The sequence below is a fragment of the Temnothorax longispinosus genome, chromosome 2 (genome assembly GCF_030848805.1).
Source record: "Temnothorax longispinosus isolate EJ_2023e chromosome 2, Tlon_JGU_v1, whole genome shotgun sequence".
Lineage (NCBI taxonomy): Eukaryota > Metazoa > Arthropoda > Insecta > Hymenoptera > Formicidae > Temnothorax > Temnothorax longispinosus.
The window spans coordinates 19,786,562-19,807,560 of NC_092359.1; the positions used below are offsets into that span (position 1 = coordinate 19,786,562).

General features: G+C 39.1%; 1 protein-coding gene across 1 annotated transcript in view; it reads left to right on the forward strand.

The window, feature by feature from the left end:
- LOC139808008 (spondin-1) overlaps positions 1 to 20,999 on the forward strand; it is a 170,190-nt gene that overhangs the window by 123,159 nt on the left and 26,032 nt on the right. Inside the window, exons 3-4 of the mRNA XM_071769584.1 lie at positions 5,198 to 5,511; positions 6,018 to 6,197. Coding sequence (XP_071625685.1) covers positions 5,198 to 5,511; positions 6,018 to 6,197 — 494 coding nt within the window. The remainder of the gene's footprint in view (positions 1 to 5,197; positions 5,512 to 6,017; positions 6,198 to 20,999) is intronic.

Here is a 20,999-nt window from a genome sequence, read left to right on the forward strand (position 1 = left end):
ACTAGTTCTTTTAAGCTATATATAAAGAGATACTTAAATGTGAACTGAAAGAACGAGATGAGAAAAAGTCTGCAAAAAAGTAACCAAGTAGTTAAAATAGAGGAATATTAGCTCGAAACGCGGTATAAAGCCTCGAAGAAAAATACAAGGCAGAATTATGCTAGTGCAGTATCTAATGAAACAGTACTGTGATAATTAGCGGTGTAAAGTTTAATTATACGTCTGCGTTAACATTAACTCACGTACAGACGCAGAAACGTATCGTTAATAAAAAAAGTGGCTGTAATCTTAAACAATGCGGCAATAGTGATATAAAATTTTCCTTCAGTAATATTAATTCTATATAGAACCAAGAAATACTGAAAACGAGCAGATCTTTTAAATAATAATAATCATATAACTGAAATAAATCAAATAAAATCCGCGAGATATTAAAGTCTGCTATAAAAAGTGGAATAAAAATACTAAAGAATAGCGCTTGAACTTCATGGTGGGAAAATATACCATAACAGTTAAATCATGCGTCTCAAACGTATGAAACGCCTATCGCCTTAAATAGACACGACGATAGTAGTAAAAGTTCTCCATTGGTGATATTTCTCCCTAGGTGCACATAAACGGACTCTCAACCGATTAAGGAACGAAGCGCGAAAACGCGCTTCCAAAGAGATAATCGCGCGGATAAAATAAAATCCTAGAAATATTAGAATGTGTCGAAGAAGGGTAAGGAAAAGGCAAGGGAATGAGGAGAGCAGAGATCTACAGTGGAGAAAACTGCAGTATCGCGCACGTCGTTAAGACCCGCACTCTTATAATTTTCTCACGCTCGATGGACCGCTCGAACATCGAGAATGGGAGTTTCAGGGATCGAATTTCGAATATAGCAATAACCTCTCTCACACCGTCTGACAGTCACACAAGAGATTCCGGCGCGAAATCTCTTCGTGACCTAAGTCGGCCGCGATCGCCGCCTCTCGGCTCCTTCCCGGGGAAGTTGAAAAGTTGTTTCAGACGCCAATTCCGAGGAAGATGAAGACGAACAAAGAACTGCCGGCGGAAGAGGCAGAGCGTCTTCCTACTCGGATTTTCATCCAGTCTGGAGTATAATCCGGACTTTCCCAGCTCCTCCGCTCTGAAGGAACTGGAAACATTTACAGCCAGCCGGCACGAAACTCGTTGCCCCTCTGCCACGCGCTACTATCAATCCAACTTCTATACCCCTGCCATCGTCCGCCACGAATTTATCAATCTCGATGTCTACGCGCACGTCCATTCTTCAGCCGCCGAAATGAACGACTTCGTCTTCCCGACGCGATCGCGCGCAATTTGTCAAATCACGCTTGTTTGCTCTAAGCACTTTCGCGAACTTACGGAAACGCGGATAAGTTCGGCGCGACGAGCAAACCCCCCCCCCCGGCTCGTCGCGTTCTTCAGTCGCGGCACTAATTAAAGGTCGCGTATTGTCACGAGCGAGCTTTGTTCGCATTTCAATTACGGCCCGGTCGATTTCGCTGAATGAAGCGCCACGAGCCAATCCGAAAGCCACCCCCAGCCGACATTGTTCTTATCCCTCTTGTTCATCAGAAATTCGACCGCTTTAAGACGCACAGGCTTTGATATAGTACCGGCGTGAAAATTGAATACTATGCGGAAAGCGCAGGGATGCTCGTTTAAACCTAGACGAACGTCTTCGGAAAAACGATTATCGTGTTTCATCCCATTCTTCGTGCACACTCCTTCGAAACATGATCGAGAAATACATTAAAGTTACAATCAAGGACTATTAAAAGCCCTTTCTAAATACGCCATTGATTTTTTTAATTCTTTTTAGACAAATTTCTTTGTTAAATAAATAGAAATTCATGCTTCGTGCATTTGACAAGAAAATGCAATGACATTTTCGTCGCATTGCGCTTTAATGGTACAATTATCGTGAAAGAAAGCAGCTCGTCGCCTCACTCGTCGAATTCTTTGACAGGGTGAATTATGACGATCATTAGGTGGATTGATTTCACCGTCTAGAAGTTTAAATTTAGCGACATTGAATTTCGCGAATTGAACCGCGGGCCCATTCGCGTTCGTCGTGTCGTCAATCTTCGTTCCAAGCTCCTTCAGCCCCCGTTCTTACCGCTCGAATATGTCGCAGGGTTGTCGAATATAAAAAAAAAAAGAAATCTCTCGGGCGAATAGCAAAGGTGCGTGGTTTCGATAGGTTGATCGAATCGCATTTCTTATTTATTTCAGAGAGAACTTTCGTGCGAAATCGCGATATTTGTATTGACGACAAAATTTGCTATGCTATTTCCATGAAGTATCTCTCAATGATCGGATTCTTATTGAATAGCGCTTCGAACAAAACAACGGAAGATTCGCATATACAGAGGAAATTGTCGGTATTCACTTATAATAAAACATTCGATTGATTTCCCGGGAAACGATCGATTCGAATTACGTGCCGCGTTGACGTCGCATATATTTTTCATGACGAGTGTCAGAAAATTAGATCAATTTAGGTCAAAATTGAGGAACGTTAATCTGCGTCAGAATTATTTCAAATCTCGAAAGAAGATGAAAGAAGACGGAGTTTGAATTTTATATTTATTTTCGTTTCCCTCCGCGAAATCACTTTTTATTTTCGCAATCCACGAAATATAAAGCAGACATCTGGGAAGATTTTCCTGAATAATGATCATTAATATAAGGCCACGTAAAGAACGAAGGTCCTGTTGAAAAGAGGCGACTTTGCCGCCAGGAACGAGCGGAATTAATAAAACGCCACTGTTTGCGAATGTAATTTGCGGGATGGAATCAACGTCTATTTAAGTCCTGATGAAATTACCGACCGGTTAGAGACAGATGGAGTTTCAAAGGGAGGATAATATTCATTCATAAATTCTGTCTGCCCCAGGCAAGCGAGAGCAAGGCGGAAGAGAAGACGCCGCAAGATAGACAGGGATCAGACTGAAACGGTTGTGAGAGAAGCGGGTCAATACTAATTAATCTAATTAACGAGGCCAATTTAAGCCACGAGTCGACTTTAACGACTTTTTCAGCTTGCTTTCGTAAGGCAATGTAATACTCTTCTGTTGGATTAATTCAGGAAAGCGCGTTGTACAAAGATTTATTCAGATTTAACAAAAATCGGAGAACGTGCGTTAAATCAAAAAAAGAATTGTTTGCTCTCATTTAAATAAGGCATAATTCGAATCATTGTAACAAAGCAAAAAACAAAAAAGACAACATTAGCATGTCAATTTCTGATTAGCACAAAATTTTATCGCTATAAACTAAACTTTGTATGTATTCGATGTGCAAAACTTCTTATTTGTAGAAGAGTCTATTTCATATTTATATGTTGCGAATTTTTTCCATGATCGAATTTCAGTTCTTGATTTTTTATGACAAAACGACGCAGGTCTATGATCGACAGTTTCCGCCGAAATTACAGCGAAATAGCCTGTTTCAAACAAAAAAGACAACATTAGCATGTCAATTTCTGATTAGCACAAAATTTTATCACTATAAACTAAACTTTGTATGTATTCGATGTGCAAAACTTCTTATTTGTAGAAGAGTCTATTTCATATTTATATGTTGCGAATTTTTTCCATGATCGAATTTCAGTTCTTGATTTTTTATGACAAAACGACGCAGGTATATGATCGACAGTTTCCGCCGAAATTACAGCGAAATAGCCTGTTTCGCGTTCTGCCAACGCACGCAGTCCATATCCCTCGCGGTTTCCACTAATTTCGTAACTAATTACGTCTCCTTCGAACTCGGCGGGACCACTGCCGGCACGAGAACTATTTCGATCCCTTTGAAAGCTACGTTTCGGTTTTGTTCGCACGAATGGAATGAGAAACCGCATCGCGTAACATTTTGGCGAATAACTGGACGCAATAAAAACACGGCAGTGTACACAGAGTGTTTCGGAAAGTTTGCGCAGCATTTCACGATGATTATCCTTTGACAAATCCGAAATTAATTTTCTCTTTACTGAAATATATAGGAAACTTTGCGAAGAGGAAATTGATCGGAAATTTAATTAATTAAATTTTAATTGACAAGAAATCGTAAATAGAAATTAATTGATTAAAAAATTACTTTCTATATATCAAACGTGAAATTTTAACGTTTATCCTATTTCAGATACGACAGTATCGCAAAAAGTACTTAAGTTTTCCGAGAATTACGACACGTGGGGTTTAATTGCGCCGGATGTTCCGTCGATTCCTGATTAAAATTCCGCGAGTCCACGGTAAAAAGGGCTCGAAGAAAAGAAGCGAATGGATGGTACGGGGTAAAAGCTGCACGTGTAGCGTACCGGCCGCAATTCCGTCTGAAGCGACGTTAGTTTTTCAACGGCGCGGGACACCCGGCCGTCGTTTATTCGCCATCGATCGATTGTTAAATCGTGCGTGACGATGAATGCCGGGTCCAGGGGGGTAAAACCGACGAGACACGGGGTGAAGCACGTCAGAAAAGATTGTCCAAGAGATTTTTCAGGATTGCGTTGCGGAGCGCGCGCGAGCATGGGATGTGTCGCGTGAGATCAGTGTGTGTACATGTGCGTGCGTGCGTGTGTGTATGCACGAGTCTCCGTTGGGATGGCGCACTATTTCCGGAGTTAGCGGACAACGAGTCTCGAGCGGTAATATTAATTGACTATAAATTCAATGCTCTCGTCCTTTCTCTCCCTCGGCATTAATTCGGCTATCTCGAGAGCGGCTTCCGTCGTCGAGCGGCTACTCTCGCGACAAAAGCAATGAATCCACCGTTAACGAAGCGCCTTAAACGCGCGCTACTTAACGCGTCCAGAGCAACGAAAACAGGACGACGAACGGTTTCCGGGATACTTGGCAAGGGTAATTGATCGTTAAACGCATTTGCATCGCGGCGCGGTCGTTGTTTCACCGCCAGTTGGATATAACGGTTACGCGACAGTATAATCGTCGCGTTTCGCAACATGAGAAACAAACGCTTCAGGCGCTCTTCAGATGAATGAAATATTCATGTGATACGTGTAATATTTCAAGCATCGATTTACAATAACTTTCTTTTTCTTTCTCAATAGTCATCATTGTCACAGAAATTCCGTGCTAAAAATACCAAAAATATGTCGGATTTATAAAACTAGGTCGTAAGTATTTCAACGAGTTGTTATAATAAAAGACCCTATTGTGTCTTGTTGCAGGACGAACGCACGACTCGACATACACTCTGTATAGATTAGGCGAGAGACTGTCCACGGGCGCCAGATTATACGTGGAAACCGGAAGAGCCGATGGACTGGACGCGGATGGGGACTCGCCAAACAGCCTTCACTCATTCACGGGTCCCCCGATTCCTCAAGGCGAAGGCACGAGCGTCACGCGGGCCTTCTTGGACGGCAATCATACTCTAATTAGCATTATGGCGCGCATCAATCCCAGTCCCGATTGGTTCGTAGGCGTGGATTCCTTCCAACTGTGCGTCGAGGGCAATTGGGTCGATACCGTTACCGTAGAGGTAATTACATTTGGCAGTAATGCGCATGAAACTCAATGTGTCAATGTGACCGAAATTCGTCGCGTAAATGAGAAAATTAAAATAGATGCAACGCGGAAAATGTATTAATGCAACATAGCTGTACTTTATCAAAGCACTATCACTAATTGTCACATAGATTTATCTTTATAAAATTATGTAACTTAAAGTCTTAAAAGTATACAATAATAACAGGAAATTATTTCTGCGTTGTACGCTCACAGTACTTGTTCAATTATTCAGGTCGTTATTTAAATAAAATACATTTCGGACGATCATTACGGTCACATGAAATACGAATACAAAATGTAAATCGCGCTTGAATCAGCCCCGGGAAGTCCAGATGTCTGAGCATCGCTGGTCGCGAAATATAATTTATGCGTCTATCTCCGCGAATATCGCTGCGCGCCCTGTCATCCCGCTAAAATCCGCGAATGCTCGGAAAATGCCCCCGTTTAAACCACCTTCCGTTATTCCTTTTTCAACAGCTCGACCCGCTGGATGGGGGCACGGATAACGGCTTCACATTTACGGCTGCCAACTGGCCGACGCAGCCCCAAGGAATCGCTTACAGGATCACATCCCGATATCCGGCACATCCCGCGGGAAGCTTCTATTATCCGAATCTACCTCGTCTACCGCCGATAGCTACTCTCACATTCACCAAGGTACATATCTCATATCCTCGTATACGCGCGATCCTTTATTTTCTTCGCATTAATTCATCGTGTGAAATAAATTGATTAACTTGGTAATTTTTACATAAACGCGTATTTACGCAATTATCTCGAAACTGAGTCCAGAAATCGGAAATTTTTCTACTCGCATGAAAAAGTGATAAGATAAATGGATCTACTTTGAAACTGAATTACTTCGAAACGTTTTGTTTTCCAAGAAATTAGGAACAAATTACATGACTGGCTTTTAGTGGCTCGATATTACCTCATCTTCTTTTTTGCGCATTTAATGCTTCGATTTCACGAGAGCTCTTTTGTCGTCTGATAAAATAGCCGCGCAGCAGCAGCCCATTAAAAGAACATCGAGCTTCAGTATAATAGCCATTAATTTATTTCCCCGGTATTGATATGCTACGCAATAAATGCTCTGACAATATCAGTTTCAGCATAAAACTGATTAATTGCATTCGCTGTTTAAACAATCTAATAATTCTTCTTGTCGGTCCAATAATACAGTCACGATAATGCGAGACCGGACATTGCTTTATTATTATGCCAATTTTCATATATCAAGCACGAGGTATAATATTGAAATTATATATTTCCGCTGATCTTCGTAAACGGAACAAAACACATTTTAAATATTTATGGAAAATATATATGTCGTTACCGCTTGATATTTTGCAACGGGAATTTGCTTCCAAATACGATCGCTGAATTGTTTTAACCTCTACACCGACCCTTTCCTACACTGCATGATATTAAATACATTTTCGACGCGCAAGAAGGGTGCGACTCAACTCAACGCAAATATTTGTTTTCCGAAGCCATGCGAAGATGCGAACAAGTTCGTCCTCCTTCATTTTGTATTTCTGCAAACATCGAAGCTATCTTCGCGAAACTATCTTCCGCCTCATTGCCAAACTGATATCTTTAACCCAGTTTTTTCGCCCGAGAGTCAGTTAAGTGTTATGGCGAAGATTATTTCAAAAACTTACTTTATAAGATTTTATCGTGAAAAAAATCCGAGTATCTTGAACTTAAATTTTCAATATGTAAAAATGTACGCTCTTAATGATTTTTTAACAGACAGATCGGATAATATTAAAGTAAAATCAAATTAACGCTTATATTTTAATCGCGATATCGCAAAGATTATACACATCGTTCAAACATGAATAACCTAATTGACCGAAAATTCACAGTCATAACAGTCTTTTAAGATCTTATTCCTAGCCACAGCATGATACTCGCGGTAACGAAATTCGAGAAGCAACGACTCGTATTAACTCGCTAATTATCTCTGCCTACAGTCCATCCTCCTTCCCTGACTGACTCCACTTCATCCGCCTCTCTGCTTCCGACCTCTCTTTGACTCGTGTCACCTCTGCTTCCGCTTTTCCATAGAGCAAAGGGATGGCCTGCCTACTAAATTTCTCCCCCTTATTCAGCCTCACTTACCACTTAATTACCAAACTTCTATCGCTAATCCGATATACATTCTCGCAGCTCGTTCTCTCTCACCGTTTTCTCACCATCCTTCATCTTCTTCTTTGACTTTTGCCCGGTTATGATAACGTAATCTGCACTTGCTAATACTTCCAACAGATTTGTCAATCCGTTTTAGATAAAGGCGGAATAAAAAGTGATTTACAACGTAAGATCGAAATCGTAAGATTATATAGTTCAATGTACTTTTAAAAAATGACCTTCTTATTATTAATGATTCTTAATTAATTTATTGTATGTTTTTTTATTCCTAATATTTGATGTTCCTAATATTTATCTGTTACCAAAGGCATTTAAGCAGAATAATGTTGTAAATAATATCTTATAAGAGTTTCGAGTTTTGTTCAAACAAACCAAATTGTTGTTTATTACGTAGCCTTTATTGGCGCTTAAAATATGCTTACGCAATTACTGCAATATATGTATAATGTATTATTTTATTTCTCTCGCAAAGCATTTTCACGAGTGGCTATCAAGAGCCAGTTTCAACCCCCCCGAGAAGGAGAGGTGCTCGCAGCTGCGCTCGCGACCCCACTGTTTCCATTAAACTTTACGCTTCCGGAACTCCATTAAACTGAAAATCAGACCGCCTAATGTAATGCCCATTTCGTACAACAACGCGCCCATTATCGCCCCAAAGTGTCCGGTGTCAAGTGTTCGCGAAATCGAGGACGTTTGTTTACGCCACTTGGCTTCTTGAGAACTTTGAATAATGGAGGCATGATCGGGTATAGAAATAAAAATTAACGAGTAGATTGTACGAAGTCACATTATTACGAGACATGCTTGCAATACGAACGACCGTTGAATAATAAATTCAGTAATTCCACTTTTGTCACTTACTTATAATATATTTACACTGCAAGTCCAAGTGTGTTGTTTTAGCTGAAGCTATTCTCACACATTTCTTTCCATTTTAAATCACGTCAAATAACACGATTGAACGTATTAAATTTTAATTACGATTAAATGACGTAATTTAACACATAAAGAAACATGTAAAAACAGCTTTAGTCAAGTGTGTCATTTTTAAACGTTTATGCGTGTAAAAATAACACATTTGCCACTTGGATTTGCAGTGTACGTGTATATATTAAATATCGTAAAATTAGGTTAATAAAGTATATGCAATAAGACTTGGAATAATTTAACTAATAATTCGTTTAATAATGATTAATTTAAGAAATTTGGAGCAGGCTTGTTATAAATTCCTTGAAACAACAATGAACTTAGCATACCAAAATTTATTATTTAATGAAAGCACGTTCCCAAAATTAAACTTGCGGCAGAAGATGCGGCATAGCAACGTCTGCGAAAAGACTAAAATATTTAGTTCTTAAATGGAAAGAAGGAAGTTACTAAGGTGAAAAAGGAAAATTTAATTAAAAAATAACAATATAACCGATTTAATCTGGTATTTTCTCGGGATATTTTCTTAGGATGGCATATTTGTATGCTAACCCAATTATACCGAGCAAAATAAAACCATGATTTAAAATTAATTTCGTAAAAGCTCGCAATAAATACTATTCTCAAGTGGTAAAATATACAGAAGTATCTCTCGGGCATACACAATTAAAGATTCAATCTATATATCGGGTTAGTCGTGTCGAATCTCTTATTAGCATTCTCATTGCGGAGTTTTCTCGAAAAATGCTTCGATAGAAATAATAATGTAAAAAATGCATTATCGTAGTTATAATTATATAAAAAACTACAGTATTTTTTTTATACTCCTTTACACGAAGATGCATGTTTTTCAGAAAACGATTTATAAATTTCTAAAAAATATTTCATTTGATTTAATTTAAAAATATATTTTTAAATTAGAATTAATTATATGTACCTAATTTATCAGATTCCGGAAAACTTTTGTATGTAATGATGGCAAAAGACAGCGTTAAATAATACCACTTATTAAGATAAATTTTCTTAATAAATTAAGATAAATAATGGCATAAAAACAATATTCTAAATTATTAGGAAAATTGTCGACGCGATTTTTGTTGAATAATATTTTCTTAAACACGAGATATTGCATGTGAATGGAAACTAACACTTGCAAGTAGCTAATATTTATTCCGGTTGATTATCAATTGTTAATGTTGACGCGCGAACGGCTAATACGTGCGCGATGTGTTAATTATCCTCGAGTATGGTTGTCCACGCGGGGATAATTAGTGTCTCTTGAGGCTAGTGTGCGCGGACGTGCTGGAGTATGAGTCACCGACCACGGATATGGATAAATTGAGGTCCACGGTGGTGAACCAAATCATCGCGAGGCGAATTAGCTAAATCGACCCGAAAATGGTGCAGCGTCCTAAATTAATTTAAATGTCAGAAATTGAATTAGAGGGATACACCCTTTCACACATGTCGAAAACATGGTGTCGATTACCGTCAGGCCCACATTTCTCGCTAAGATTGATGACACGGAAAAACATAAATCGCGCAATAACGTTACGCAATATTGTTATAGTAACGTCACGTCACGTATAACAATATAATATTATTATAATCGATGAAACGCATATTACCCCAAAAACCGTTTATATCTTTGAATATTGTAAAAGTGAATTCTTGTAAATGTTAATTCGCGAATTTAATTCAGTTATTAGTGAACACTTTCTTCGTACCACATATGCTAATTCGCCTATTCAAAAATAACATTCAAATCGCGAGATATATCCAAATCTTCCCCTAAGGGGTAACCCGCGATCACGCTCTGGGGGCTGGTAACGCATGAATTACTATAGTCGAGTGCTGCAGATAAAGGGCTACATTCGCGCCAGCGTGTGGAATCGGCGTGGAGCGGATTAGGCAGATTAAACAGATTAAGCCAAAGCAGTAGGGACCATTTGCCTGCCTCTCGCACAGGGGGGGATCGTTCAAACCCCCGCCGCCATATCAACGTCAACGCCCCAAACTTCGCGATAAGGAGCCACTTCGTCTTTGCCGAGGAGGCACGTAGTGGCTGTCTATGTGCGTGTGAGCGTATACTACAAGCGAAATCCCGACCTCGCGATTGTACATCGTTCCAATCGGCAGCGTACTTCTTAATGTCGGATGATTCATGAATGTACGATATGCTCTTATCAGAGTACCGTCACAGTACTGTTCTACGTTTATATAAGCGATATATTTGTACTGTAAATAATGCATATTATCTAGATGGTCTTTAGATACAAATTACGAAAAATAATTATTTCGCTATATAGTAACTACGCGACAAATATTTTATGTTATAAAAAAAATATTATCGTTATAATCTTTCCCTCGAAACTTCGGAGATACTGAAAATTCGATTTCGGTTAGGGATAAAATGGTGGAATACATCGGTGTATAATCTGACGAAAATGCCAAGCACGCAATCGACGAAGCAAACATCAAGGGTGAGCCTTCGAAAGCGTCGGCTACGTGTTTAGCTCCTCGAAACGCGTGAAGAACCGAAGAGAACCATGATTACTTTTCTACTCGCGTTATCGCGAATGTATACAAATGTGTAATAATCGGTATGCAGCACATGTGGCTTATTGCTGATACACATATTTATGTAAAGAGAGGGAGAAGATAAACGTATCATTCTTTTTCCAGTTATAAACTAATAATAAAAGGTTTACAAGATATATTAAAAGATTTAAATAATGTTTTGCTTTCAAAGAAAAGTCACAAAAATGCTGAAAAACTATTTGTATCTTAAGTACCTCCGTTACTTTTCAAGATGCAAAAACATCGTTATTTTTCAAGCAAGAAAAACTTTGCGGAAAGAAGCTAAGTAACCCGCTTTTGCGGAAGATAGGGCTCCAAATCTTACGCACTCGCACACTCAGATGCGAGAAAAGTAAAAAAAAAAAGTAAAGAAAAAGCCGAAGCAGACCGATGAAGTTGCCTCGGCTGTTTCAAAACCCTGGTGAAAACGCGAGAATTTATAACTGGTGACGCATTGTAAGTCTTCCGAGCGTGTGGAGATTTATTTTCGACGGCCGCGTTTTTACGTCCGCGGGCGTTCCTGGCGCGGAGTTAGAAAGAAATCACGTCGCGTACTTAGGATAAACTTTCGTTCCGTCGGACCAAGGCTTTGCTACAGTTCGGGGAAAAGTATCGTGTCCGTATACACAAGCCGATACCTGCGAATTGTGCGGAATACTTTCGACCTCGTTTTCGAAGTGGCATGAGAATAAGACGAGGAGGATACCGAGCGCAGCGCGGTCGCACGATTTATACGAAATCAATAAACGATAATGGCACTGTGCGGACTCGAGGTAGGCAGCTGGAAACGGATGGAGTAAATAAAATCACCGACTTCTGGTTAAAGAAAAATCGATAACTATTTTAGCTAGAGACCACATGGATTCGTAAGTAAAAATTCGCGATTTAAAATTGATACAAAGAAAAAAAATCTTCCAATATAACGTTAATTATCAGGCTACAATTAAGGAAATACTTCTCGTTATTAAATAATTTACTCTATGTTTTATTATGCGTAAAATAAATAGGAGGCCATCTTTTGACTCGCAGAAACTTTTATTAATGTTTCGAAGAATTACAAAAGAGACGAATTAAAAAAGGAGAAATGCAAATCTTAAATACGGAAAAATGGGAACGTAAAATGTGAAGGTGCAATTTTCTCTCAATTTTTCATAAACGAATATTTCCTTAATTAAAACGAACGAGAAAAGACTTCTATTATTCTCTCAGTTCTTCCAATATTAATATATTATGCGTCTATAATAATAGTAACAATAATAACAAAAAATATATTCTTTCGTCTTCTGTCTCCTTATATAGTAACGGACTTTTTTTCTACACAAAATTACATTAGTAAACTCGTAAGGATTAGCACGTTATTACCTCGCACACACCCACAGAGTATAACGAATTGTATTCATTAAATGGAAAACCGATCGGAAAATCGTTACCGCAGCGAAAAACAGTATCGCGCGCGCAACGCAATGCATTTCGGAATCGTTGCAACTTTGACATATCCATATCAACAATGTTTCCTGCAAATAACTCTTTTCACCGTGCCGCCATATTCGCGCGTCCGGCATGTATGAGTCGCGTGAAATATGCTCTGTCGATATACGCGCATATCGAAGGGAGCTACTCGCTCTCTAACGAAGCAAAAATTTATGGACTCCGTGGAATTTAGCTCTTCGTTTCATCGGCTCGTGGAGCACGCTCACCGTCGCCGTGGCCGCTGCAACAGCTGCAGCAACTTCACTTCAAAGCAGAGGAATCAAAATTTACGATAGATAACTCTTTATCGACCAGCTGTGCACAGTCGTACGCGCGTCCAATGCAAGACACGAGGACGTATTGCATTGTTAAACGTTCATTCCAACGATTATAAAAAAAAATAGCCATCCCGGGCGCGGCGCACTTATTGTCGCCGACACGCGAACGAGAGCGCTCCTCCGTCGTCGATGACTTTCATTGTTGAAATCCGCGGCAGGGACAGTGATAAACGAGCGCGATGAATGCATGGCGACCGCTTTTCGAGAGCTCGCTCTCACCAGGTCGCGAGAAAAGAACGAGTTGAATGCCGTGCGTGTCGGAAAAATCCGACGCGATATTTATGATTTAATCCGTTGTGGCTGAAACTAGCTCTCTTCCTAAAATTCCTATTTTTTACAAACATCAAGAATAAGATTAAACGGAAACTATAGTATCTTTATAAATATTACTTTTCGCCTTTTCTTCTTAGGGTCAGATCATATTTGTTTGTTATTTTATATTTCACGTAATTATATGTTATCTGAACGTCACGCATAATGTGTACAGAATAGTCATTCTTCCAACCTGCAATTATACAGTTACAAGTTAATATTAGCTTAAAGGAATATCTAAGGATTAAGGTTAAACGGGTTTCTAAGTAAATTTTTATTTCCGCTTTGTTTGACTTCATTAATGACTGTTTCCCGAGTCACGCGACAGCGAAACTTCGTAAAGACTGAGAAACTCCAGATACTTAAGTTACGGCTTAATCCGTACCTCCGCGTAAACCAAAAATCTCATTATTCATTGGTACTGATTATCTAACAATGACGAAGACGTGCTTTAATATTTTCTGTCTTTCTACGAAAATCATGTCGGTCCCGATTCCGCGAAAGTTGCAAATCCCTGGATGTTCTAACAATATCTCGATGTAGCAGGAGAGATCGCGGGATAGATGCAGAAGTTTAAAATCCTAAGCGGCAGTTTCGATATCAATAACCTCGGAAATCGAGTTTCGGGCCGCATTATCGAGCTTAGCATGGGATCATCCCTGCGGGATCGCGCGATTGCGTGCAAAGTGTTATTGGAAATTACGATTTTGATTCAATAACCCACCGACCCGCTTACAAAATTCACCATTGTGATTTCGACAAAACGATTCTGAAGCGGATTAGCGATAATAACGCGATGCGATATCATTCTACACCTGGGTGTGGAGGGGCGGAAGGGAATAAATTCGTAGATCCGGCTGATATACGTGATTTGATAGTGGTATTAAAATCAGTCGCGGATAATCGCATCTATATTAAACAAAGTGTATTCAACGTATATATTCATGCGCACATCCACTGTAATATATCTATTATATTAACCGATAATATGTAATGTTCATAGTTGTAACTTTTGGCGATAGACGAATTAGCAATAGATTAAGTATATATATATGTATAGAGTGATAACGGGATGATGCTACTAAAATTTATTATTTTATTGAATATTCGACGCGTAATTGCAGTTTACTTATACTAAGACTACCACAATAGACGAATAAAATAGTTTAATCTTATTAAAGTCATTAAAGTAATGACTTTTATTTTATTAATTATATTTATTTACTTTTTAGAATGTCATTTCTGATCTATTTGGCAATGTAGACTACATCAACGAAATGCATCGATGATCTAACAACTGCCTATATTTATATTCATTTTTAAATGTCACTCCCACGCGATAATGGATTTTTCGTTAAGCATGCGCACATTGCACAATCACGATTTCGACACATCGCCGTTCACGAATTATCGCGGTGTTGATAAGCACCGCCAATAATTTATTGACGGACGTTATCGATGAGCCGACACCTTGCAAATATGATTACCAATAGCGATGACCATTTCGACGAATGGCATTTAGAAAATCAGATACAAACGTTCCACAATAATTTCAGCTTTAATAGCTATTGTTTCAAGCGATTATATCGCTTCGGCATGTTTTTTAATAAAATGTAATAAAATGTAATATAAAGACGTAACATATAATGACGCATCATAATTACACGAATTCGGTTAAATTGAAAAAATCGAAATACTGAATAAAAACAGGCTACGCTCATAAATATATAGTGCAGAGTGTAAGACAAAAAATACTGACGATCAGATTGCCGTGCAAACTTCACGACCGAGTAAACGCCATATGAAATGCATATTAATTAAATTATATTAATTGCTCTAACTCATAATTGAAAACTGCATAATAAATTGGAGCATGTCCGCCGCGCCGTTCGTATAAGATCGTCACGCGCGCTCGTTCAGAATACGCAATATAAATAAACTATTTAACGAGAGCAATTTATTGGTAACAAAACTACGCAAACTTATTAGAAAAATAGTGTTTTATAATTTCTATGAGACTCGTTATCGTCGCAACTTGACCATGATTCCAGTATGGTGTAATCCCATTACAGAAGCAACGATTATATTATCGGATAAACTCATACCTTAGTAATTTCACGATAGTACGGAACTGGGACTTTATTAAATTACGCTAATTACGCTAACGCGTAATGGAAAGCTACATTATGGACAAGGAAATGACGTGTGCAAAATTTTCGAATGCACAAGTGACGTGCGGATGGAAAATTTAACGATTAATTAGAGATGATTTGCTCAATGTAGTGTAATATGCAACAATTAAAATCTCAAAATAGTTATAGTTATAGTTTCTTTGAGAGATTATCGCATATCAACAATAAAAACTCCTAAGAAATTCCAAGAAATAGATTTTATGTTAAAATCGTGTATCAGTATTTAATATTGTTATACTATGTTTGATATTATGACGAAAACCAAAATGATATAATATTTCCTAAAAGAGATTTTGTAATTTTGTAAAATATCATGTATTTTTATCTAAACTGCAACGCGTAAGAAAAGAAGACAAAGAAAACAAAAGAGACAAGTGCCAAATACTCGTATAAAATATACCTTCAAAAAATTCGAAGAATTATTCAAAAATTGAATCTAAAAAATTACAGACTGCATAACCCGTCGACGACACGGACTTTAACGTCGTTATTCAATTATGAGCTTGGCGAATTTATACATGGTGGTTTAGCACGCGCACGTGTCAATCTGGAAATTCCCGTCCCTCCTGGATCGGTTTTCCAGTTTCCAATTTCGTGAAATTCGTTGGCCGCCTCTACCGTCGGCTGTTTCGATCGGCTATACCACCGCCCACGTTGCAATTTGTCACGGTTCTCTAACCATCGACGTACTAACCAACGCGGTGGTTACGAGAAAAGCAGCCCTCCCCCATCCGATGCAAACGCCGAACTCTACTCGTTTCTCGCCGCTTCCTCTCTTTCTCTCTCTCTCTCTCTCCCGCTATCCCTCTCTTCCTCCCCAGTCGGCAAGTAAACGATGTAAAATTAGCGACAATTATTAAATTACAGTGCCGGCCACCGGCTGCTAATTACCGCGGACCCCATTGGTATTAACAGATTTTATGTCGGGCAAATCCGATTAATGGGAACTGTCGAGCAATCGATGCGCCGGTAGCGAGGAGAAACTCGTTTCCCTGCTAACGATCGCAATTAATCGTAATTGGCAATAACAAGGAATATTTACAAAAATAATGACTACGTTGTGCAACAACAAAATTTTTTTGGAACAGTTAGAGAAGGATTATCCACAGCGTAAACTAATTCTGGCAAAACTCAAAGTGGATTATTATCATGATTAAAAATATTCTTATTTAATTTAGTACTCAATTTTTATATGTTTGACTTGCTATCATATAAGGAATAAATTAAAGAAACATTCATCTATTATCACTTGTATAAGAAAATATATTTACTTAGTTTCTGGCTTGTAACGTTTGATCTATTTCAATGCTTTATTAGCTGGGCACAATAAATTAAGAAATAAAAATATATAAAAGTCATAAATAAAAATTGCATTTCAAGTAGTTCGACGAGAAATGCAAATGGGTTCAATTTCACGTGACATTCCATTAATGCATTTCAAGAATAGTTCGTCAGTGCAACCTCTTCAGAGCCGACGCTCTTATTACCATTTCTCTTTGCTGTACTATCCGCAGTGTGCGAGTGATACACATTTTCCTCTCTCGCTCTGCCTCAGTTCTAACGCTCTAACCAAAACCGCGAGGTGAGATAGGAGTGGCTTTGCGGTGTTGCGCTTGTCTCTGCGGAATAGCGTGAAACACGTTCTGCCTTACGTTGCGCACGCACGCCAGTGCACACAAAAAGGCCCTGAGCACGAAATAAATTTCTGATTCGGCAACCGATCATATATAGTTTGCATTTCCAGCTATCGCGATAAAGCTGCAGAATCAATCATTCAGAGAACCAATATATCCGACCGAAATGACCATGGTAATGGTCACTAATTTATTTGTGAAAAATTTACAAGATTTGTGCATGAAGAATAAAGTTTTAAAAAATTACGAAGATAATAAATCAGTTTGAAAAGGGAAAGATTCGATGCAAGAATTAAAATCTTACTTCTCTCGAGGTTGGTATTTCTGGACTTAACGATATTTAAATGATCGCGAATCAATCGTTTGTATTTATATCGAATTATGCAGTTCCATAAAAGCAGTCTCCATAAAAGCTTTAATTATTTCAAATTCATGAATAACCGTTAGTAATTAATAAGAGCGTATAATTGACGGAAATGCTCATCGATATTTATTTCATCTTACAAAAGTATTCAAAAGAGATAAAAATTCTCCATGCGTATTTTTATAACCAATAATTAAATGTGGTACATACAAAAGTAAAAAAGAGCATCTGCATCTCTTCCTCACTTCCATGATAAAAAATTCTTCGTAATGAACGGCATGCAGAAACATTCAACATATACGAGGAATTTATCGATGCGTAATTATAAATATTATACACGTAATGAATATGTAAAATGATTATGCATATCATTATCGCGCATTACGGAGCGTATTGCGATAATTCTGATCGATTTAATCGTTTAATTATTTCGCGAATGTCAGTAATTATGAGCGCTGTTGTACTTACGTAATGTCGTTTCCGTCGTAATTATGCATTTACTATTGTGAACGATATACCAGCGTTGTTAATAACTCAACATTCATTGTGACAAACGATAATCGAGGCCCTAAGAGGCGAAGTTTATCGACCCTTTTGTTGCATGCGGCGCATGCATGCATGAGAACACGTTCTCGGTTTACTAACATATTACTTTGTCAGGTAATATCTTTAACACACTTTGTGAATATAATATAAAAATATAAAAGGGATGATGAGAATATCGTTTGATACATTAGCCTTATGAAGGTAAAATATCGAAATTTTTACACACGCATTTGCATTTAATTTAATAATCTTTCGTTAGTAGGTAATTAATGAAGGCGTATAATTTATATATGTATTTGCATTTAATTTAATTTTTATCATTAAGCTCCTCGAAGCTTGTAAAGTCATAAAGAGCACATCAGATTATTAACTATTATTATACGCATACTTGATTGGATAGATAAAGAATATAGAAGATAATTTATATTACGTAATAATGAATCAAATTTAATTTTAAATGTTGCCTAGGTAGGTTATGTAGAAGCAAATAGAAGATAGGAACAAGTAAGCGGATCAAGCCAGCTATTTGCCTATGCGCGCGCTCGCGGAAAGTATTACGATGTACCACTAAAAATTAACGCCAGTAGTACACGGCACAAACTTTTATCGCGTTTCCTTAGTTTTCACGGAAACAGGTAACCTTCCTAGCCGGCTTTGCCCTAGTTTGCCTTATTTAATTGGACATCCTCGGTTCCCTCCTGTCTTCCGTCGCTTGCTCGTCGCTGAGCCAACATGTCCCGATCGTTATAAACCGAAATTTCGAATCCGTGGTTTTCGTCGTCCTCGTTCTAAATAAGCAAAAAGTGATAACGCCGCGAAATTACACCGACGCGACGCAGTCGAGTCGGAACGTGCGCTGGAGTGCAAACATCCATTCGCGTGCACGTGCGTGTGGCGCATCCGCGGCTCTCGCAAGGACAGATATCGCTTGTTGGCGGACTGCGATAGCCAACGACGTGGCCAACGGTGTCGGGTAATTCAGAGAGAAATAGTAGACGCGCTGCAGCGTCACCAGCGGACCTCAGTAACCACAGATTTACGAGCATCACGCTGCTCGCCGCAACGTAAAATTAGAGCGCTTTCGGAAATGCGCGTTCGACCCCTTCCCGAAATGTCACCCTCGGAATCCCTCCTCATCGAACGAGAGCGACGATTTAACTAGCGTCACCCCTAAATCAGCTTAACTGCCGAAGGACGAATCGAAAGTGGAGAGCAAAGAAGAGGAGCGAGGGGAAATACTGTCGATTTTTCTGTTATTACATCTTATAATATTAAAGATCTGGATAATTGAATTACGTACACTGAGAAAAAAATTGTTAATCCCAAGAAATATTTAGTTCGATACGTTCAACTAAAAATTTTAGTTAGTTAACTAAATATTGGTTGTTTCAACAATTTATTTCGTTTCTTTAATCAAGAATTAATTAATTCAACTAATGTTTAGTTAACTAACTAAAATGTTTAGTTGAACGTATCGGACTAAATATTTCTTGAGATTGACAAATTTTTTTTCTCAGTGTATTAGAACTTTTGAGATTGTAAATTGTAAAGTGTTCTTATTCCACGATGTCATTAAAATCGAAAACGAGCCGAGTTCTAAAGCAACGGACTTTAATTTACATAATACCTTTTCACAGATTCTAATAATAATGCTTCTTCTCATAAATAGAAGACGAGCAACTAAATGAAAGATCAACTGTAGGTAGACGTATACACTTATTCAATGTTACAAGCCAACTTGTTGACGCCTAACACCTTTGGAAGCTCCCAGTTTCAATTATGACTCGTTAGTCGCAACTATGTGTAAGAGACTAGACTGGCAGCGAGCGAAACATTGTTTCTCGAAGCGCGCGCGCGTCGCGGCATCGGTAATTAATAATTTACATAATACATATTTACGGTGGCGTTGCGCTGTAAGTCCGACAACCTTCCCGCAAGTCCGCGAGTGACAACGATGGCGGATACGGCAACGGCGCGGAAAGTTTACAGAATTAATTTACACCGGGCCGCTCACGAACAACGGTTACCGCGGGTATTTCACCCCGGCGCGGCGCGGCGGGCCGCGCCACGTAGCGTCGCCTATACTATATGCAACGGCTGTCCCGTGCTGTTCTCTCCTGCCATGAATGAATGACGAGGTGATCCTCGACACGACGCACATGCGGTAGACGGAAAAGGGACGAGGAACAAGGGTGAGCATCTGCGCGATGCCTCGTCCGCGGAGTTACAACGCCATTCTGTAAGTAGGAGTATAGGAGCACACTTCAGAAGCCGACGACTACCATTACTCGACAGCAGGCATTATGTCGCAAGTGCAGCGGCACGGATAAACTCTAGTCGTTCTCGTGATCGACTCCAAACTGAGAAAGTGTACTTGCGCGCGTCCTAATCAGGCGTTTATGAGCGAAATTACAGCGCAAGGACGCAGCTCGAAATTAAAACCGTTTGGTGATGGATCGTCTTTTCTCGTCGAGGAGAGCGACATGTGGCGTTACTCAAAATGCGCTTAATGCACTCGCAGCTTCATCCGTAATTCCTTTCAAAAATGATAACGGACTAATAGCGCTGTGCTATAGTTCGGAAATTTGATATTGATCGACGATCGTCAATTCTTACCATCAATCCTCATCCATCTAAAATATCTCAAATCTGTAATCAAGTGACTAACGGAGGATATTCCGGTTTTTGCCGTCCGAGATTTCATCCACGTTTCGATCCGCGAGAAATCCTTTCCCGCCGGGTTTGAAAACCGATTAGCCGACATCCCAATTCACGTAGGGAAATCACCGGGAAAGGCCAATTAGTCGCACGACTAAGAGGAGACTAATGAGCGCGCATTACCAGGTAGATCGCCCGACAAACGTCGAGTGATTTAACGCAAATTACATGAACATGCATGCGAGTAGTTTAAACTTACAAGTCGAGTCCTCACGCGACCG